The sequence below is a fragment of the Labrus bergylta genome, chromosome 22 (genome assembly GCF_963930695.1).
Source record: "Labrus bergylta chromosome 22, fLabBer1.1, whole genome shotgun sequence".
NCBI lineage: Eukaryota > Metazoa > Chordata > Actinopteri > Labriformes > Labridae > Labrus > Labrus bergylta.
This window is the reverse complement of record NC_089216.1, coordinates 19338221-19359216: the sequence shown is the minus strand read 5'-3', so window position 1 is coordinate 19359216 and position 20996 is coordinate 19338221. Positions and strand designations below refer to the sequence as shown.

At 39.8% G+C, this 20996-nt stretch overlaps 4 protein-coding genes across 4 annotated transcripts; 1 reads left to right on the top strand and 3 right to left on the bottom strand.

The window, feature by feature from the left end:
- The first annotated feature begins 19 nt into the window (after positions 1-19).
- On the top strand, positions 20-2073 carry cskmt (citrate synthase lysine methyltransferase). Its single transcript, XM_020645635.3, has 2 exons — positions 20-575; positions 1341-2073. The coding sequence occupies exons 1-2, from the start codon at positions 497-499 to the stop codon at positions 2024-2026; spliced, it is 765 nt and encodes a 254-aa protein (XP_020501291.2). The 5' UTR covers positions 20-496; the 3' UTR covers positions 2027-2073.
- A 3638-nt stretch (positions 2074-5711) lies between these two features.
- epdl1 (ependymin-like 1) lies at positions 5712-8421 on the bottom strand. Its single transcript, XM_020645580.3, has 6 exons — positions 8274-8421; positions 8127-8161; positions 7235-7369; positions 6963-7155; positions 6727-6814; positions 5712-6119 (listed from the first exon to the last, which is right to left on the bottom strand). Exons 1-6 carry the CDS (start codon positions 8338-8340, stop codon positions 5996-5998), a joined length of 642 nt encoding a protein of 213 aa, XP_020501236.2. The 5' UTR covers positions 8341-8421; the 3' UTR covers positions 5712-5995.
- Positions 8422-13491: 5070 nt separating this feature from the next.
- LOC109975406 (ependymin) lies at positions 13492-16878 on the bottom strand. The gene is made up of 6 exons (XM_020625830.3): positions 16724-16878; positions 16536-16570; positions 16300-16434; positions 14961-15147; positions 14775-14862; positions 13492-14165 (listed from the first exon to the last, which is right to left on the bottom strand). The coding sequence occupies exons 1-6, from the start codon at positions 16788-16790 to the stop codon at positions 14036-14038; spliced, it is 642 nt and encodes a 213-aa protein (XP_020481486.1). The 5' UTR covers positions 16791-16878; the 3' UTR covers positions 13492-14035.
- Positions 16879-18075: 1197 nt separating this feature from the next.
- On the bottom strand, positions 18076-20113 carry LOC109975408 (ependymin). Its single transcript, XM_065950536.1, has 6 exons — positions 19967-20113; positions 19781-19815; positions 19541-19675; positions 19121-19304; positions 18937-19024; positions 18076-18562 (listed from the first exon to the last, which is right to left on the bottom strand). The coding sequence occupies exons 1-6, from the start codon at positions 20031-20033 to the stop codon at positions 18433-18435; spliced, it is 639 nt and encodes a 212-aa protein (XP_065806608.1). The 5' UTR covers positions 20034-20113; the 3' UTR covers positions 18076-18432.
- Between the last annotated feature and the right edge of the window lie 883 nt (positions 20114-20996).

Genomic DNA, 20996 nt, shown 5'->3' with positions numbered 1-20996 from the left:
GAGTTGATCCTCGGTCATCACAAAATGGTTAATTAAAAAAATCTTTGGAAAAATAGAAGTGACTCCAGGCATTTAGAGTTGTACAGGTTTTTTTTTCTTTTGTGGTTGTAAATGTTATCTACTTGCTTTATGTTGGATTCTTTTCCTTTGTTACACTGCGTTTCATTGAGTTTTATTAAAGGGATTTACATCTTATTTGTTGTAATGTTTTTTTTGTTTTTTTAACAATGTTGAATTGAGTACTCAGCAGGTGGTTGTTTACATTATCATTTAATCAGATTCTCTCTTCAGTAGTTGGTAAACTGAGGAAATTAAGAATATGAAAGTCAACTTTGCAAATGCTTAATATTGATGTTAGATTTTACCCTGAGCTAATCAAAGATCGTCGCTTATTTCACTGTCGTTTTCGTGTGCGTTTATTTCCCTGGAGGCCTCAAGAAAAAACGTCAGAGTGAGAGCTCTCACTTTGGCCCTGCAGTAGAGGATCTAAGGAAAAATGTCTCCGTTTTCAAAGTCGCTGAGGTTATCGCAACGTGTAGCGGCAGCGTGTTTACGACAACACTCCTCTCTTACAAGTACGTTTCAACCCAGATTTAATATCTAACTTTAGAGAGCTATTTTGACTCAAAGTTGTCTTTATCAGGGTTGTGATTTCAAGTTACACACAGTGCTACTGCTGTCAACTAGCTAGTGAGCTAACTACATTGAGTCAGCTTAGGTGTTATGGTTCAAAGAGTGACCGTGTTAATCGGTGACTTTCAGCCGAACGTGTCTTTGGTGAAAATATACGTAAAGTTTTTTTTGTTTCTTTGATTTTGTTTAGTTTTTTTATTGTAGTGTCAAAAAGGCAACGAGGCATGTTTATGTCGTTGGGACACTTGACCTTTTTAACATCGGTTTTAATATTATTTACAGTCTATGGTTGTAACTATGACAACCCAAGACTCCTTCGGATGAAAGTCGCCAGTTAACATGGTCACACTTTGAACCGTAACACCGGTATTAAGTTAGATGGCTAGCTGAAGTATATTTAGGAAAACACTATTCATTTGACGTGAGCTTAATTTGTGTGCACATTTGTGTTCCTGTTTATGTGCCGTTGTCCTTTACACTTATAGTTTTTTATGGTCATTTTAGAAATGTAATTTTATAGTATACATAGCCTACGTTGTATAAGTTATTAAGCTTTAAATGAAATGAATAAACTTTATAAATGTAAATTCATGTTGATATTAGTAGTATAATAAGAAGTATGCATGCACTGATGTTAGTAGTATCTCTGTTTACTGCTAATGTTCATTTACTAGCTCTTATTTAGTCTTCTCTTTATTTCTGCCTAGATGACCTCATTAATAACATGGACAAGAAAGCAACATGGGACCGCTTCTACACGGAGAACAGCAGCAAGACTACCGCCTTCAAAAACTTTGAGTGGTTCTTCGGGTTCGACGCCGTCCGTGACTTAATTTTGCCCCTCTTGCAGACCAAGTCCAACCCTGATGCCCTTCTCCAAACCCTGGATATGGGCTGTGGCACCTCAGCTCTCGGGCCCTGTGTTTACAAACACTCTCCTGTACCAGTCCGGGTCACTTGTGCTGACATTTCCCCGATAGCTGTGAGACTAATGCAGGAGCACGTCCGATCTAAAGCCATTGAACCTCACAGTCTCTCCTCTCAGCTTGAGTTTATAGAGCTGGACTGCACACAGCTTCACAAACACTTTGGTCCCGGCAGTGTGGATCTTATCGTCGACAAGGGCACCACGGATGCCTTGTTGAGGTCTAAGGAAGGGAAGGGGAAGGCAGGACTGGTGCTGAAGGAGTGTTTGGAGGTGTTGCGGAGCTCAGGATCTCTGCTCCAGTTCTCGGACGAGGACCCTGATGCCCGGCTGCCGTGGCTGGAGACTGAAGCGCTGCAGGAGCACGGTGTGAAGGCAGCAGACGTTGGGGTGCAGGAGGTTGGAGAGCTTAGGGGAGTGGTTTACTACTGCTACCAAGTAACTCCTCGGCCTGTTGTAAAGCAGTAACTTTCTGCTTTCCTCATAGTTTGAATTGAATAAATTATTCAACACAACTGCATAAAAAGATCTTCGTTTTTATCCCCTACTCAATCATTCTTCATTGATGTTAGTTTTTTATATCTTTTGTAAATCTCCCACAAAATGTACAAGCTCAAAAACCAGAATGAGAGGTTTAAACTTGTTACAAAAACAGGTTTTCTTTTAATTGCAGTAAATATAGCAATATAATTAAAAAAAGGAATAATAAGAAGTAAATAGTCAAACTTACTGCTGAGGAAAATTGACTGGAATAATAAAATATATTAATATAAAAATATGTACAGTGTATGCGTTTGGTACGGAAGCGTGTGTTACGTGACTTAGTTTTCCCTTTAGAACAGATGAGATTTCCGGTGTTTTTCTCAGGATCTGGACTTATTTATCTTGATATCTTGGGATACAAACAATGTTTTTCCCATGATATTAAGATGCTTACTCGTACTGATAAAAAGTATGGATGTTTGTCTGCTTAGGGGCTTCATGGTTTGGTGTAAGAAAAGTCAAAGTAGTAAATGAGGCGCACACACACACACACACACACACACACAGTTTGATGATTTTTTTATTATTTTGTGCAATTTCATCTCTATCCATTCAGCATTTTTTTTTAAGGGTTAGAAGTTGAAAGCTCTAGAAGTCCAGCTCTTCGTTTCATTACTTGTCATTTACTGACATCTAGTGGCCACTAGAATATTTCAGTCAGTATGATCTATTTTACACACTTACTGTGTGTACTAAAGGAGGCTAAATTCAGTTAATTGAAAATAAAGGAAACCGAAGCAAAAAGACTTGAACACATGAAAAGAAAACTTTTGATTTGAGAGAGTCACAGGATGGGACACTCTGCCTTTTCTTTAGCAGATTAAAACAAGTTAATTAAGAAATAAATTCATTTTGCTCCTCGTGCATGGCAACTTGTTTTTGTATTTACCATCCTTTTTTTTTTTGGAACATTTTTCGATGCAACACTTTAAACAACTTGCCTTGAAAGAAGTTTACAGAGGACGCTTCCCACCTGGGCTCTTATATGAATTGTTTCGACTGGTGATCTATCTCAGGTCCTGCCCCTCTGTGTAGCTCTGCAGGCACTTAAACATCCTCAGTTGTCAAAGGAGAAAAGCTGAGAGGGTTTATATTCTCACCAGGGAGAGAGTCCGGCTGCTTTTACTGGATCCAGGCGTAAGTTATTGTTTTATTACAGAAACAGAAATAAGGTAACAAAGACTTTAGAAAGACCTTTATTTAGTGAATTGGTTACCACTTATCAATGTATTTATATAAATCTGTCTGTGTGCCTAGGATTCCACTAAAGTGCTGTTTTCCTGCAGAAAGGTTAAGCCTTCTTTATTTGGATGATTTCCCACAAGGATTAAGATTCCCACAGTCAAAGTTTGGCAGTTAAGAGAGATTTTGCCTCTGAGATAATTTCCCAAATATAAAATAAGCTGTTTCCAGTAACAGGGTTAGGGAGTTACTCCTCCTGTAAGCTAAGAGAAAAGAAACACAAACAAACTCTACTAAGATGGTGATCTTTAAACTCTGAGCAGAGAATAGAGGGGTGATTAAACTCCTCTCTTCCCTCCATGTGTGTCCCAAAAGTGTGTGCGTGAAACTAGTACATGTAAGATATGTTTGAGCACGTACAAAAACTGGGTTCACAAAGTTCTTCATGAGATGATGATACACTGTGTCCTGGAATGTCAAGTGTCCAGTTAGCTTTCACAGTTTCTGTCATAGAAACCATGACTGGTGGAGAGGCCTGTGGTGTCTGTAAGGCCGGGCTGTGAGGAGCTGCAGTCATCGGTTTCTTGTTACATTCAGAGCAGATTTGCGGGGGTTTAATTTAGTGATAATTGCCTTTATTGCTCACGTCAACAAAAAGCCCCCAAGACCCTAACCCAACATGATTTCTCTCACACACATCCATCCACATAACTGTAACTCAGTGCTGTTCTCAGATTTGATTGTTTTCCACTAATAATGTTATGGGTTAAAATCTGATATGAGCACAATATGGTTTCATGGCTTTACGAGCACCCCGAGCACCCCGTTCAGAAGTTGTGGCTCCACACTGACCAAACCAGGCTGAAAACAAACTGAGTCATGAAGGACACTTTACATACTCCTATGTTCCCGACAGTCCCAAATCATCGTCATGTTCATTTGGAGAACTTTTTGAATCTTGGGAAGTGGGGAGTTTTCTGCACCTTTTGAATGTTCACATCTGACACTCTATATCCGTAACTATGTCTATTATTCCATCTGCTTGTGTTTTTTTTCTTCCCAGGAGCCTGTAGGTTGTCAAGTCTCCAGTAAACAAGTCGTTTCTTCCTGTCAGTGGCGTCTCTCGGCTCCCTAAAGCCTCCTCAGCCTGGGTCAGCGCAGCCTTCGTGTTTTTTAGCTTTCCTTTATTTTCTTCTGAAGAACTTCCTACAGCGTTTTTTTTTTTACTCTAAGCGGTTTATATCTTGCCTGAGCATTTTGTTTTCTGAGCATTATTTTTGCTTTACCTCATGGGTAAGGCTGAGGTTAAGACATTAGCTTATTTCAAACACTAGTGGTGACTGTTGTTAGTCTGCTGTGGTACTTCAGAAGGATGCTGGGTAGTATCCTCTGAGGATAAGATACTTGTTTCTGTTTGACTGCGTGGCATTGTTCTCTTTCTGAACACTGTCTCCTGACTCTTTTGGTTCTCAGTAGAAAAAGGGTTCTGCTGCATGTAGGTACTTTCTCTCTTCCTTTTGCTGGACGTCTGTTGGCTTGTGTAGCCGTCTGATCGTTGGATAGATTGGTTAAAGGAACAATATGTAACTCTGAAACCTAGTGTTTACAATGGGTACTGTGGTCCAAATTTAAAAGCTCGAAGAGAGCTGTCTCTCCCTGCCCCCTCCTATCTATAGAGTCTATTTGAATGCCAGTTGCCATGGTGCAGACACAGAAGCATGGGTGTTTCTAGGCAGGGACCAACAAGGGTCAGTGCCCCTCTAACACGGAGCTTGGTCCCCCCTGTGGCCACCCCTCCATATACAGTATTTGACTAAACAACCGGACTCACAATCTAGTATTAAATTCTTTTACTGAAACAAATATAAATCATGGTATTTAATGATGTTCGCTATTATTTGGAATAATATTTATATTTTTTAAAGTGATCATCTTTGTCTATTTTTCACCTGGGTTTAATGTTCCCCTCTGACAAAACAACTGGCCCCAGTTTGGCCCCCTCAGTAAAAGTGGTCTAGAACCGCCACTGCACTGAAGCTTCAGTGTTTATCCAGCTCTGCATCGGTCTCGAAACCTTTCAGTGTTCTAACCTCTCTTCATTTTTCAAAAAGCATCTCCAATGTGTATCCTACTTTTTTTTTAGGGGGGCTTTTTCGTGCCTTTAATGCAGAGATAGGACAGTGGATAGAGTTGGAAACCAGGGAGAGAGAGTGGGGAATGACATGCAGAAAGGGGCCACAGGTGGAAGTGAACCTGGGCCTACCGCTTGAGATGAGAGTCTCAGTACGTGGGACGCGCACCCTGCCACTGCGCCACCAGCGTATCCTACTTTTAACCCCGTTTCTGGTTGTAGAGCTTATTAGAGAAATGTCAGCTTCCATCACTGCAACACCTGTTGGTCTGGAATAAAGAGCGAAAGGCTTGAAGATCTATTTCATTAACTTTATTAGACCGACGCGTTTCAGCTTGTGGCCTTCATCAGAGTCTTCCCATTACCTTCTAAAGTTCAAAAGATATATACAATATAATATATTTAGATTCTTTAATCACGGTAGTTATACAAGTAAAAGTGCACACAACGTTCATTCCACCCCCACATAGGTCCCCCCTGGCCAAAGAAAAGTATGGATGTGTCCCTGAGCAAATTACTTCCTTAAAAAGCAAAAAGTGCATAGAGTCATATAGAGGAGTCACCATCACAGAGCACAGTTTTTAAAATAAGTCGTAAAAGGTCACTGGGTCCCCTCCGTCCTCTTTCTCCATCTGGGCATCCTTACAGAAAGATGGAGGGAGGAGCTGGCCCGGGTCAGTGAGTCCGATGACGTTGTTGTAGAAGCTATAAGCAAAAAGATTGATTAATGAAATTCTTAAGAAATCAAACAACATAAAACTCTGATTCAACAATTCCAATGCGTGCCACGACATTTAAAGATTTATTTTGGGGCTTGTTGGTCCTTTATGGGAAAGATAGGACAGTGTGAATAGAGTTGGAAATCAGGGAGAGAGAGAGAGGGGAATGACAATGCGGGAAAGGAACCACAGGTCGGATTCCAACCTGGGCCGCCCGACTTAGAGGACTAAACACTCTGTACATGGGGGCGCGCACTAACCACTGAACCACCAGCGCTCCAACCCATGACATTTAGTTGGAAAATGTGTGTTAGTGTTTTTCATTTTTTCTTTCAGATTTTTGTCAAAGTTTGTCCCAGCCGATTGTTTGACTCGGCGTTAGAGGGCATGCATAGATTCCACTGATAACTCTGCTCTAGTTAGGCACAATGCTAAAACTCAATCAGCAAAATGTGTCCCCTGTTTGACTAGCCAACAGAGCTTTAAAAAGGTCTATGCAGTCTCCTTTGTTCCATTTTCTAGATTTATTTATTTTTTCAAGCTAGTCTCTCTTAAACCTAAAATGTTAACCTCTGTGTGTGAGTTTCACTGACCTGGTCACCATCCACCCCCTTCTGTCTGTATGAAACAGATTGCTGACTGGAACACATCCAAACTCAGTGACAGTGCTCATGTACTTCGCTAAAAACAGAATAAGAATTTGATCACAAGTTAGCTTAGGCAACAGAACCAGTCGAACAGGAACAAAAACTCACAGAGAGTCACGTGCTACATAACACCACATGACACTGCATTTTCTCTGGCCTAATTTCCTCTATTGTAGTTTCACCTAGTCCCTTCTTCAGCTGCATCTCCCCTGCCCAGGTGTTCACCAGAACCCCCTGCCCTGGACCGGAGGAGCTGCCCAGCACCACCTGTCCCAGGAGGGTGGCGTTCTCTGGGATCATCAATGGATGGAAGTCTGCACTCAGCGGCTTCTTACAACATGTTTGATTCTTGGAGTTGATCTTATACAAGACACCCTACAGGAGAAGAAACAGTTTGAGTTCAACACCACATCTCCTTATATGGACGCCCCTGTTACACATAAAGTTACATTACATGTTTGAAGAGCAGAAGCATATCCAGGTGGAAGGTCTTATTCTCGTAAAATCCAAACTCTCGGAGGCGAATTCGCTGCCCCAGTGCGTCGTACATGTACTTGCCGTAGACCGTCAGCTTCTCATTTGCGGTCGACTTGAAAAAGTACAAGAACGGAATTAAGTTTTTGTAATACAGCAAGCATACCCGCGTCCAATTAAAGATACTTTTTTCAGTACTTCTACATACTAGCCATACTTTGAATACTTTGAATTGTGTAACTACTATGTGAGAAATATTTTAGCATGTGATGAGCTTTATAGTCGTGTTTTTACCTTGAAAAAAAAACAGTTTCCTAATTAAAGTACTATTTAGATTTATATCATATAAGTACATCTTATATACAAGTGCTCTAGAAATGAATTTAAGCGATTTTCTGCAAAACATACTCCAGATCAGTGGTTCTCTAATTTCTGATATATTACGACCAATCAGATTTATATGCTTGAAAATTGTGCAGTTTGGACCTCAGGCGGTACAAAACATGCGACAGAAGCGAAAAACTGGCACACATTCCCAACCCACCAGTTGGGAATCACTGCTCTAGATATTGACACCTTGAAAAACAGCTTGAGCTTACATATAAAAAATATGACCTTTTTAAGGCTCGTTCTATGACAAAAGTTGTTGTTCAAATTCTCCAATCTGGATGCATTGTAAGTATATTTCACACAAATGCATTTGTATAGTGTGCCCTCTTGTAATGCACATTGATTATATTATTGCTTGGAGTGACCATATTATTCTAAATTAACAGGAAAAATGAAATCTCTGTTATGCACTTTGTGGTCATTTGAAGGCTTACAGAGCTGCATTATTTCTGGTATGGACAGATCAAAATAAGAAAACTTACCACAGAGAGTCCTCCCGACATCAGAGGTGGGGATGCTGTCGGATAAAGTTAGGGTTTTGTTTTGTTACAACATGCATAAACGCCTCAGTGCAATCAGAACAGTACAATCGGATGATGAAGGTTTTAAGTCTGCGTTGTTGTACTCACTGCATTGCTGTGGTCTCTGGGCCAGGCAGCCCACTGACAGGCACACAAACAGGACGAACACTCTCATGTTGTTGTGACACTCCCGTCTGCACAGAGAGAGCGATATGCTGTCGCTCAGGAGAGCTCACTTCCTTATAAACAAGCTAGTGACACTCCCAGTCTGCTTCCACTGCCAGGTTTTCTTTGACACCTCAGAGGCTCAACAACACAAGGGTTTAAAAATAAAGGTATCAGTAATAATGCAGCGGGTTCTCCTTTCAGCATCAGCTTGTGTTGGGTTAGAATGAGGCCTCACTTTTACTTTTTAAACTTTTAATTAGGCCCTACTATCTCTTTTTACATAATTCACATGGGAGAGATTTACATTTTATTACAGAGGTTGTCAACCACATGTGGACAAGGGCCAGCTTTTTTCTTGGCAGACACTGAAGAGGCGGGATTTTAACGACAGGGTTGATAATTTTCTCCAGATGGTACTAGTAGGAGGAAGAACTAGGGGAAAAGCCACACATGCACAGAGAGAACAGGCTAACCCCACAGAGAGACCCTGTCCGAATCAAACCAGGAACCTCCTCACTGTGAGGCAGCAGACCTAACCACTGCACCCCGGTGCAAAAAAATCAAAAAAATTTCAGCCTCTGCCTGAAATGGTTCTTTGTAGTAAAAACTAGTAAGAAAGGTTTTCAACTTGACCCTCCCAAACATTTGTGTCCACACATTTGAAGGAACATATACTTTGTATGTTTCAATGTGTCATGCAGCCTGTGACATAAGAGTCTGTTGTTGTTTGAATCAGAGGAACCAGCTTGAATAATCAAGACAAACAGTGTCTGCTGTGTGTATCCCTCCACCTCCTTCAGAACACCTGGAGGAGGTGGAGGGATACACACAGTGAGCAGTCAGCACTCAGGTAATGCCTCATGATTATTTATTAGGGCTGGGCAACGATTAAAAGTGATACGCAAAATCCAATAATGAATTCAAAAGTAGTGTATAGCGCACATTTATTGTAAATTGCCTTGCTCAACTTAAACAATGAAATCAAAGCAAATAAATACAAAACTAAAGCTTATTGCATTGGTTGCAGTGTGGACGCAGAGTGGTGTGGGTCTCCTCTCCGACTGCAGCTGGGTCTGCTGCTCGAGGCTACACTGACAGCCTGTGAGTGCTTTTGGAAGGGGGAGGGGCTCACGGCAGCACCCGCTGCTCGTTGAGTAACTGCAGAGCAATATGTGCTTTCACGTCAGTTTCTTACACCAAAAAAGTCGCTAGATTTGGCGAGAAAATCGCCTGGTTGGCAACACTGTTTCCTCTTTCCTGTGAGCGCCGCAGCAGTAAGCAACATACGAGGCTCGCTCACGATGGAATTTTACAAAATAAAAGCCAGTAAGCAACAGACTTTTACAATAAGAAAATAAATAATAAAAACTGCGTTAATGCGAGATAAAATAATTGTCTGCGATAATCAATTAATGAGTTAACGCGAAAATAACGCGTTAACGTGCCCAGCCCTATTATTTACTTAACATATACTGTCTGATAAAAGACAGTATTGGCTTTGATTTAAACCAGTGGTTCTCAACTGGTGGGTCGGGACCCAAAAGTGGGTCATGTACAGGAATAAAATTATGTGTAAAAAGTCTATGAAGCGCTCTTAAAACATGTTGGTTTTGTTCTTTCTCTTTGTTTCATCATGTGTTTTGTTCCATTTAAGGTCCTAACTGCACTGTTCTTCATTCAATGAATCTGACTGGTGGAAAAGAAAACAGAAATTTGGGTCACAATTTTTATGAAGGAGTTGGTGGTGGGTCCTTAGACCAGACCAGTTGAGAACCACTGATCTAAACTTCTATGTAAACAGTTTTTTTTTAAGATTTATTTTTGGGCTTTTTGTTCCTTTATTGGAGAGATAGGACAGTGGATAGGGTAGGAAATCAGGGAGAGAGAGAGAGTGGGGAATGACATGCAGGAAAGGAGCCACAGGCTAGATTTGAGCCTGGGCCGCCTGCTTGAAGGACTATAGGCTCAGTACATAGGGCGCACAAACTAACCACTGCCCCACCAGCGCTCCCCATTATGTTAACCTTTAACTATAATTCCTAACACAACGTCAACAGTTATTTTAATAATGTGACATTAAACTTCCATCAGTAGAGAACAGTCAGATTCTGTAGGGGGAACATGTTTTTTTTTTTCATTAAGGACAATGAGGTTTTGAAAAGCAATATTGATTTATGATTGTGGAGCTCAGATGAAGGAAGTGTTCATGTTGTGATGACATGCATTGGTTTTTGAACCTCCTTCCAATCCTTAAATCTGGGTTTTTTGGATTAACCATTTTATGTTTTTGGAGCCAGAAGAAATCTTTTATTCAGACAATCCACATGGGTACCCTCTATACTAGTTACAGCTGTGGTAGCCCCCTAAATCATGTGCTTTTATTTAGCACATAATTGGACCATCATTTATAAATGAATATCATCTGTAGTGAAGAGGGCTTGAAAGTAGTGATTAATGCCATGAACCCATCAGAATAAATTAATACTGAAGTCATGAATCAACTCAGAACAACAAAGAAGTTGGTATTGGTGCCTGTTGGTACAGAAAGTAGTGTCCAAGTATATGGCTAACTAGGCGATAGGAAGAAATGAGTGAGTACGAGATTTTAGATACTCTCAATGAAATGTTGTCTCTTGTTCTATAAAAGAGTACTACAGCCACCATGTACAGAGGCTGTAGAACTCCAAGTGGGTGGCCCAGGTTTGAATCCCACATGTGGCCACTTTACAGTATGCCATTCCTCTGACACTTTTTCCCGCAGATCTCTGATGTAAAGTAAATGACAAAGCTCTGATTTTGTGTCATAGTTTGATTTGATTAAAACATTTTTCAGACATTGTTTTTTTTAAGCTGGCCCTCAATTCTTGCGATGGAAGAAGTCAAAGAAGTCAAGCGGATCCTGGACACACACCGATGACGTTGTTGAAGAAGCTGAAACAGAAAATCCAAAAATCTAATAATTTGGAAAGTGAAATTTGTTACATGTACATAACACTGTACACCTTATTGAGGAAGTGGACGTTAGCTCAGGTTTCAGAAGTGAAGCCAATGCTTTACTCGATTAAATAAAAACCTGCATTCTTTTAATGGCCAGCAGCGGGAGACTCCATTTGCAATCTAATTGTATGAAACCAGGAGGGAACATTAGCCTACTTCTCATTTGATATATCGACTTAATGAACATTTTTCTAATGAGTCTGTGGTCTCAATCTCTATTCAGGGTTTATTCAATACAGCATGATGTTCATTTTGTAAATTATGGTCCCATTTACTGAGTTGAGTTTCCGCTTGAGGCTGGCTCCAGGAGCCCCGGAAGTCGCAGACACTCAACAGGCTAAAAAGCTGTTTTTAAAGCATAGATTAACATGTTGACAGCCTGGTACAAAAAAATTAAATGGGTCTGAATAGTTATTGTCCTCACTGGCACACGCTGTCCGGGGATGAATTTATCTTAAAACGTCTCTGTTTTGATTTTGAAAATGAAACGTGTTATCTATAGTTAGGTGCTTAGCTGACATGATTGACAGGTGGGCGAGATGTAGCTGTTTGTCAAGAGGCTTACAACCCGCCTCAGCTCTCAGCCTGTCGTTAGGTTGACTGAAAGTTAGGCTGAGACAGGATTTCCAACATGGCGGCTGCTGCTGATGAGCACAGCACTCCTTATCATTGCAGCGGATTATTTACTCATTTTCTAGTTGTACATTCCGCCTGAGCACATAGGTTGGTTGTGCTATAGGGTATCCTGTTGGACGTTTGTATTGAAAATAAATGTAATGAACTGAATGTAATGTTCTGGAATTGAATTTCTCACAATCCGACTTCAGTGTGTGTTATTTCAGGGATCAGAGCACCTGATTATTACACAGCCTGTATACATGAATTACTTTATTTGTATAGCACTTTTCTATACAAGTAACAAAGTGCTTTACAACAGAAAATAAAAGCAGAGAGACAAAGCAACAGGCAGAGAGTAAACAAGCAGACAACAAAATCAGACTAATAAAATAAAAATAAGAACAGTTAACGAAATCAGCATTTTGAAAGTAAAAGCATGTCTTGAGTAGGGATGTAAAAAAGGGACTGAATCTGCAAGTCTGATCTCCTCTGGCAGGCTGTTCCAAAGTTTGGGGGCTCTAACAGCAAAGGCCCTGTCCCCTTTAGATTTTAGCCTGGACTTTGGAACAGCCAGTAGGGCTCTGCCAGCGGATTTCAGACTGCGTATTGGTTCATAAGGGGTTAAAAGCTCAGAAATATAAGGAGGGCCAGCCCATGTTGTGCCTTAAAAGTAATTAAAAGAATCTTAAAATCAATTCTAAAATAAACAGGGAGCCAGTGAAGGGATGCTGAAATTGACGTTATATGGACACATTTGTTTGTTCTTGTTGAAAGCCATGCTGCTGCGTTTTGGATAGTTTGAAGGTGGTGGATTGATTTTTTTTACTTAGACAGGTGTATAATGAATTACAGTAATCAAGCCTGGAGGAAATGAAGGTGTGTATGAGTTTCTCCAGATCTTTTTGCGACAGGGATTTGACTTATTTCTGATCTGGTAAAAACAGGACTGTAAAACTTTCTTCACTTGCAGCTCAAAACACAAGTCCTGGTCAAAAACAACCCCAAGGTTTCTGGCTGAGGGCTTCACATAATGGGTTAGTTCTCCTAGGTGTGCAGTAATTTGATTCCTTTTTGATGGGGGACCAATTACTATGACTTCTGATTTTGCGTCGTTGAGTTGTAGAAAGTTGTCCGATATCCATGATTTTATTTCTGAAAGGCACTTGAGGAGAGTAGTTGTATTTGAATGGTCACCAGGTGTAATCGGGAGGTAAAGTTGTGTGTCATCGGCATAACAGGGAAAGTTGACATTATATTTACGGATGATGTCACCAAGAGGGAGCATGTAAATTATATATGTTCAGAAACACTGTATAAGTGGATTTTTCATAATATGTCCCCTTTACAAATGTCAGAAATCAACATTACACCATAAACAAACAAAAAAAAAAAATTTGACCAAAGACTGTGTCCGAAATGACTACTCACTATATTTTGCACTACATAGTGAGTAGGGACTAGGGAATGAGTGTGATTTCAGACACAGCCTACGACCTCAACACTCATCAATATGTGTAATCTTTTTTTCTACACAGAGACAAGGTTAAAATATTTGAGTTGTATTTTTATTATTTTCATTGATAAAATTAACAAGTTCACAGTACATTCTTTGAAATTTGAAGTTTAGATAATTAACCTTTTAATTAAGAAGCAAAGGAGGTTCAGTCATGGATGTGCTGTCACATAGGATAGTTAAAAAGTAGACATACATTTTTAAATTCAGCATTGAGCATGTACTGTTTGACAGCTTTATTGTTTGTCCCTGAAAGAGAGCTGAAGGAATATCAAGCGCAGAGTTAGTTTTTGTTACTTGAGAAAAAGGAAATGATGCATTCAGGGACACTACGCCCCCGAACTCAATACGTAAACATTATATGTCCATCTTTAAGTTCAATCAATCCTGGAGAAGTAAACAAATATTCATTAATAATGTGACATTAATCACATTTTGTTAGGGAATCTAAACTATAGCTAGACATCGAACATTTTAGATTTTATGTATAGTGAATTACAGTGCTGGGTTTAGAGGCTCAGTTTGACTTGTTCCACATGTTGAAGAGTTGGACATATTGGTTTAAAGGAGGCCCTCAATTCTTCCGATGGAACAAACTAAAGAAGCCAATGGGCTCCTCGTCTGTTGAAGCGTCTGCACTCGGGCAGAAGGATGGAGGGTTGAGCAGACCGGGGTCAGAAATCCCGATGATGTTGTTGAAGTAGCTGAAAGAGAAAAAGATCAAATCAGTTTGCTGGTTTCTAAAAGGCAGAATTAACACGTCCCCAACTCTCATATCATTGACTTATCACAATCCTGTTCACAGTTTCAAGTCTCAATACAGCATCATAATCAAAGTGTCCATCATGGTCCCTTTTAGAGTTTAATGATGCTGAAACGGGGCATGCTTTAGGCATGGCGACCTGTGATGCCAAAGAGTAAAGAGACCTAACAATGCATTTCCACATTCTTGTTCAAATAACTTCTGGTTCCAAAAAATGAAGACAGCTAAAATGCTTCAGAAGGAGGGTGGGGTGGGGTGGGGGCAAGCACGGTGCTACATTGGGGCTAGGGGGCGCTATAGCCCCATCACAAATCTGTCCATACCCAGTTAAGCCCCCTCACATATGTCTGCTTTTATTTGAAAAAAAAAAAGAGAGAACTATGAATTCATGAAAATCAACTTTTCATAGCACCCAGATATAAGTCAAGCTCCCCCTCAGCACCAGGAGAAACAAATCCTGGCGCCGTCCCTGGGTGGGGGTACTTAAACAAATGGGCGACATGGCTCGACCACTTCTTTAATAGGTTCTAGGTGCCTGTTATAAACTGACCTGAAGACCATCCATCCATATTGTTTTGTTTGAAATGCAACAGAAACAGGAATGCATCCAAATTCAGTCACTGTGCTCATGTACTTTCCTGTAGGGTGAGAGATAGGGGAAAAAAAAAAAAAGAAGAGTTTTAGAATAGAAGAATTAACAGTTTTAGATAGCTCACACCAACAAATGCTCTCTGACCTTCTTTGTTGGGCAGATCTCCTATCCAGGTGTTGACCAGGAGTCCTTGTCCGGGTCCAGACGAGCTGCCGACGATCACCTGGCCCAGCAGAGAGGCGTCTTTTGAAATGCCCAGAGGCTGAAAGTCCACCTTCAGAGGGATTTTCTTGCAGGTACGATTGTGGTGGTTGATCTCATACATGACATGCTGATGGATAAAAGTTATTAGATAAAAGTGCTCATGATGGATAGGCCGGGTCTTTGTAATATAGCAATAAGTAAGGTCTTTTACCTGCTTTTTGTAACATAACAATGAGTAAGGTCTTTTTACCTGCTTTTTGTAACATAACAATGAGTAAGGTCTTTTTACCTGCTTTTTGTAACATAACAATGAGTAAGGTCTTTTTACCTGCTCTTTTGTAATGTTAACAGACAAAGAGTAAGGTATTTTACCTGCTTTTTGTGAAGTGTCTCGAGATAACACTTGTTATGAGTTGACGCTATACAAATAAAAATTGATTGATTGATTAGATGAGGAGAAAAATGGATTTCCTTCATTTATATTATTTTACACTTGACTTTGACATTTAATGATGGTATAAAAGTTTGCTGTTTAGTTAAAATCACGTGCTAAAAACTAGGATTGTAACGATACCTTTAAATACAATTAAACATCAACACAAATATGGACAATGTAAATCGATATCAAAAAACTAGAAGTGCTATCTTTTTTTTTAACCAGCAGGGGGCACTATCTGCTTCAGACAGAGACACCAACAGACTGGGGACAGGAAAGTGAAGACTTGGAGATTTCGGAGGTGTGATGTTTCAAAATGAGGATGATTATACTTACCGTAACTTTAACAAACTTTTTACCTCAAAATTAAAAGATTTACCTCAATCTCATGTCTTTGACAATCGTGAAAAATTGCAATAAAATTGTATCCTGAACCAAGTATATTTATACATATTGTGAGCAGTGGTAGCTGGTGCATCGTTCTGCAGTGAGGGCACATTTTCTCAAAGACAGACGAGGATATCTATCTTAGTTCATTAGCTTGATGCTAACACATACTGGAAAATGCTGTTAACTGGCTAACTGAATGAGCATTGCGATATTTCAACTTAGGAAACAATCTATTCAACTTAAATGTGGATGTTTGGTATTAATGGAAATAAGTTTTCTTTGAACTATAAAAAATAAATAATGTAAAGTTAGAATTTGACTCTGAAATCCTCAAATGTTCGACATAGGCTACTGTATGAGGGAGTAAGGTGTGAAATTATTCAGTCATTGCAACTTTTCTCTTCTTATCACTCTAAAATAAATATTTAATGTTGCTGTTATTGCTTTGGTCACCTCTTTGTAGAGCAGAAGAAAATCGTAGGTGAAAGTCTGATTATCCAGGTTGCCGAACTCAAAGAGCCTCATCCGTTGTCCCAGTGCATCGTACAGGTATTTGGCATAGACCCACAGCTTTTCATTCTGCGTGGACTGGAGGAAGGAGAATTGGGTGAGTTTAAATCTCCCTCTCTCACATCTTCACACTGTGACGCTGCGTCATTGTGCTCATAAAGAAACAATGAACACCTTACCGCAGTGAGCGCCCCGCTGAGCAGAGGAGGACTTTCTGTGATTTGAAGAAAGATGTGTGAAATTATAACACAACACACAAATGGCTGATTCCCGTGTAAAATCAACAAAGGAAAACATTGCCAAAACAAATGTTTTAGCATTTAGAAAGCACACAATCACTTTTCTGGCTCTGTCAGTGTTTACTTACCGCACGGGTGAGGCCTCTGGGCCAGGCAGCCTGCCAGTAAGCACGCTAATGCCACAAAGATTTTCATGTTTTCTCTGTCTAAGCGACTGTTCTCAGGCAGCAGCAAACACTCTGCTGTTGTGAAGGGGATTCACTTCCTTATATACGAGCCTCTCAGGTCCAGGGGTAGGTCCTGCTTCCTGGTTTTATTTTTAACCCCGACAGATAGTCAGTTCAGTTCACTGTTCTGTTATCAGGCCTGCATCAAGATTAAAGGTAATAAGTGCCATTTTCTCTTCCTTTGAATGACACATGTTCTACTTTCTGTACACTAAATCCTGGTGAAGGTTTCTTTAGGCTAGAATAACATTGTGTAATGTATAGTGCACAGTGGGTTAGGGGATGAAGAGTGTTGTTTGTGTTGACAGGGTCCATGCTATTTCTTCTTATAATAAAGTAAAATCCCATGAGAGGGAGTGGTGTTAAACTGAATATATCAGTATGGCTGTCATTTGGTTGAGTTGATAAATCAGTAAAAAACATGAGGCCTGTACAACGAAGCGAGTTCAACACACTGAGGATTCTTTTTTGGTCATCTGGCTTCACTAACCCCTGACAAAGGTCACACTAAAAGGTCACATGAAGCAGGTTATCAGCCTGATAAGTCGACACAGGGTTTCTATGAGCACGTTCACATTAAAGGGGCCGTGTAAGCAGCATGTGAACATTTATACACATGAACATGAACTGCTGTCAGCAGACTGTCATATTTCAAAAACTCAGAGCAAACTGTATTAGAGAAATATGAAGAAGTTAAACCAGGAGTTAGACTAAAATCACACAGCTGCAGCAACAAATGCACAGAAAACATTCCCATTTGACAAATGCACAAATTGAAGCTTTTAATATCACTTAGAAATGATTAGTGCTCAATGGATCTGAACATATTACCTCCATGTTTCTTTCTTTAAATGTATTAATTTCTGAAATATGGAGCGTCTGATAGGATAATATTTCAGCTGCTGCTAAGACAGTTTAAAGGCCCTGACACACCAAGGAGTTCGTCATAATTCTCGATTGGTACTCTACCTATAATACGAGTGGTGACCCACAGCGGTGTGAAAATGGTCTTTAGTATGGTCACTGAGAACTTGATTTTAGGCTGTGCACTGGTTATCCTGTTGACCATTTATATATATATATATTTGTTTAGTTTTCTTTTATTTCTATAAATAGACGTTAGGTGAGGTCACAGAACATTCCTATAAAGTTGAAGTTGATACTAAAGTAAATTTGAGATGGCCTGTCATGTAGTGCAGGAGGTACAGTCAGGATGATTAAAGGTCACACTGTTAAATAAAACAGACTGAATATCAATGAAATACAGATTTTTATTTTTTATTTTGAAAGAAGCAAATACTGTTTAACAACTTGACTGTTTATGCTTTAAAGAAAGCTGAAGTCACATTTGCAAATCAAACAGACAGTAACATTATCATTCGTTTGTTTGTAAGGAGAAAAAAGGAAATAATTCCCTCGTGGAAACTGAACAATCCCAACAGCAGAGTCGGGTGATTCATTTCAGTTCTTTTTCTAAATTTACTGTCATGATGGAAACATTCCCTTGGTCAGATTCAATCTCAAGAAAATTGTCAGAGTTAAAAAGATTTATGAAAAGTTTAACTTTGATGTAGCCTACAAAAACAATCTGAAAGTGAAAGGAGGACCTTTTAATTCTTTGGTTGGAACAAGCTCATGAAGTCAACGGGCTCCTCATGAGTCATCGTGTTCGCATCCGAGCAGAAGGATGGCGGGTTGAGCTGATCAGGGTTTGTGATCCCGATGACGTTGTCGAAGTAGCTAGAGAACATAAAGACTCAGAATCAATTTGCTGGTTCTTAGAACTCTAGCCTTTCTATTGACTGTATAAAAAAAATGGATGTAGCCTCTGGTTTTAATGGTGAAGCCAATGCTTATTGCCTTCAGCCTGCATTCTCCCAAACAGCCAGCAGGGAGAATACTACTGTTGCAAAAATAAGTCTGTAATTCTCCCTATTGAACATTTCCTTTAGTTCATGGTCTCAATCGATATTTTAAAGTCTTCTTGAATATAACATGATGGTCCTGTTTAAGAGTTAAAATGGCTTTAAACAGGTTACGCTGTGATTGACGAGATGCAGACAACTAAAAAGCCAAAGTCTAGGATTACCCTGGTGATATGAATGTATACTCACCTTACATGCATCCATCCATAAGGCTTGAGTTGGTACACAAAGGTGACGGGAATGCATCCAAATTCAGTAACGGTAGTCATGAACCGTCCTTTAGAGCGAGAGATTAAACAAAACAAAAAAAAGAATATTATTGGACAGAAGAATAAATAGTGGAGACGGTTCTAAAAGTGACATGCTCTCTGACCTATGTTGGGCTGATTTCCTGTCCAGGTGTTGACCAGGAGTCCTTCCCCGGGTCTAGATGAGTCACCTAGGACTGACTGAGCCACTAGAGAGGAGCCTGGTGGGACGCCCATAGGCATAAAGTTTGCCTTCAGAGGGCTTTTCTGGCAGGTTTTGTCTTTTTCGTTGATCTGATACAAGACTTGCTGATGGAAGGAGGGTGAGAGATCAAGAGAGAAATGTTTATATTCAAATTCATGCAGCTTTTATTTTCTTTTACACCTGAGTTTTTCCCTTAACACCATATATTGAATAAACATTTCTAGTGTATAATACACATATTAATTTAATCTACTCAGAATGCTTTTTGTCATTTAAAATCATACACTTCATTATTTTTAAAAGTATTACATTAATACAATCTTATTGCCATTCATGTCACCTCTCTATAGTTCGCAAGAACATCATAGGTGAAAGTCTGGTTGTCCAGGGTGACCAACTCAAACACCCGAATCCGTTCTCCAATTGCATCATAGAGGTATTTTCCCAGTCCGAACAGGTCATCATTCTGTGCAAACTGGAGTAAAAAATAAATAATTGGATGAGTTTAAATCTCCCTCTAACCGTCTAATGCTGAATTATCGTGCGCATAAAGGACACTTTGAAACCAGTATACACTTACAACAGAGAACCCGCCTGTCAGCAGAGGAGGACTTTCTGCAATTTGGAAAAAAAATGTGTGAAATTACAACACTGCATTTGATATTTGACGCAGAAAAATAACATGAAATGCACCTGACTGCTGTGTGCGGACACAAAGGAAAACATTGCATTGTATAAATCAAAGCGTTCCTCTCTGTTTACTTACTGCACGGGTGAGGCTTCTGGGCCAGGCAGCCTGCCAGCAAGCATGCAAATGCTAAGAAGAGTTTCATACTGTCTGTTTTTCTGAGCTACCGTTCCAACCCTGTGCCCAACAAACACTCTGCTGCTATAGATATATATATATATAGAGATCTCTCATCGTAAAAGTCAGTGTTCTGTTAATAAAAGGCCATAAAAGCATCTCTATCCTCATGCAAACTCACCTGTTCTACTCTCTGTTTGTTACATTCTGGGTAAAGTTTTTCCATGAAGCTTTGAGAAAACTTCATATTTAATGATGTGTTGAGGAATATTTGTGTTTAAAAAAATAAGAAAAAAGATAGAGGTAAATAATCCAAGAAGTGGATTCAACAGAGTGTAGAGGGCTCATATTTCAGTGAATGACATCACTGTCATATGATGTGCAGGTGTGGTGCTGTGGTCATAGGAGCACCTGACTGTCACACAAACTGGAGACATTCATTCACAATAACCCCCCCCCCACCCCCACAATGATTAAATTTCTACATGTGTGTAATATTGACATAGACTTTGAGTTATTTTCCTTCATTATCATCACTAATTACATAACTGGTTACACTTCTATAGACTCGTTCCTTTTCTTGGTTCAGCATCATGTGACCGGTATGATATGAGAAATGGAGAATACTTTTTTCCCATATCTATAGTGGCTAATTCTGAGGTTTTGAACAAATGGTTTTCATTTATCTTAGAGGGATAGTTGGGTTTTTAGAAGTGGGGTTGTATGAAGTGTTCTATGTACAGAATCTCAGATCAGAGCTGGAACTATTCAAACTCGGACTGTGCTGACTGATATGTGTGGTACGTAGTACTTTTACAAGTGGAGAGAGCCTTACACAACCCCGCATGAAAAGTGAACCATCCCTTCAACATTGTTATTCACAAGGTCAATTACCCTACAGATTAGCAGCAGTCATATGACTGTCTTAACTGTGGTAACTTAGGTAATATTCTCCCTCAGTTTTTTTGATCCCTTGACTTAAAAGGAGATT

Bases quoted from the DNA above. Each gene is read 5' to 3' on its own strand.
- cskmt (XM_020645635.3), top strand. From the start codon at position 497: ATGTCTCCGTTTTCAAAGTCGCTGAGGTTATCGCAACGTGTAGCGGCA. The intron at 576-1,340 runs GTACGTTTCAAC...ATTTCTGCCTAG, and splicing joins ACAACACTCCTCTCTTACAA to ATGACCTCATTAATAACATG.
- epdl1 (XM_020645580.3), bottom strand. From the start codon at position 8,340: ATGAGAGTGTTCGTCCTGTTTGTGTGCCTGTCAGTGGGCTGCCTGGCC. The intron at 7,156-7,234 runs GTAATGTAACTT...CTTCTCCTGTAG, and splicing joins TGCTTCTGCTCTTCAAACAT to GGTGTCTTGTATAAGATCAA. The intron at 6,815-6,962 runs GTGAAACTACAA...TTCTGTTTTTAG, and splicing joins GCAGCTGAAGAAGGGACTAG to CGAAGTACATGAGCACTGTC.
- LOC109975406 (XM_020625830.3), bottom strand. From the start codon at position 16,790: ATGAAAATCTTTGTGGCATTAGCGTGCTTACTGGCAGGCTGCCTGGCC. The intron at 16,435-16,535 runs GTAAGGTGTTCA...TCCTTCCTCCAG, and splicing joins TCAGCGGGGCGCTCACTGCG to TCCACGCAGAATGAAAAGCT. The intron at 14,166-14,774 runs GTCAGTTTATAA...TTTCTCTTTCAG, and splicing joins TATGGATGGATGGTCTTCAG to CTACTTCAACAACATCATCG.
- LOC109975408 (XM_065950536.1), bottom strand. From the start codon at position 20,033: ATGAAACTCTTCTTAGCATTTGCATGCTTGCTGGCAGGCTGCCTGGCC. The intron at 19,305-19,540 runs GTGACATGAATG...TCCTTCCATCAG, and splicing joins TTCTTGCGAACTATAGAGAG to CAAGTCTTGTATCAGATCAA. The intron at 18,563-18,936 runs GTGAGTATACAT...TATGTTCTCTAG, and splicing joins TATGGATGGATGCATGTAAG to CTACTTCGACAACGTCATCG.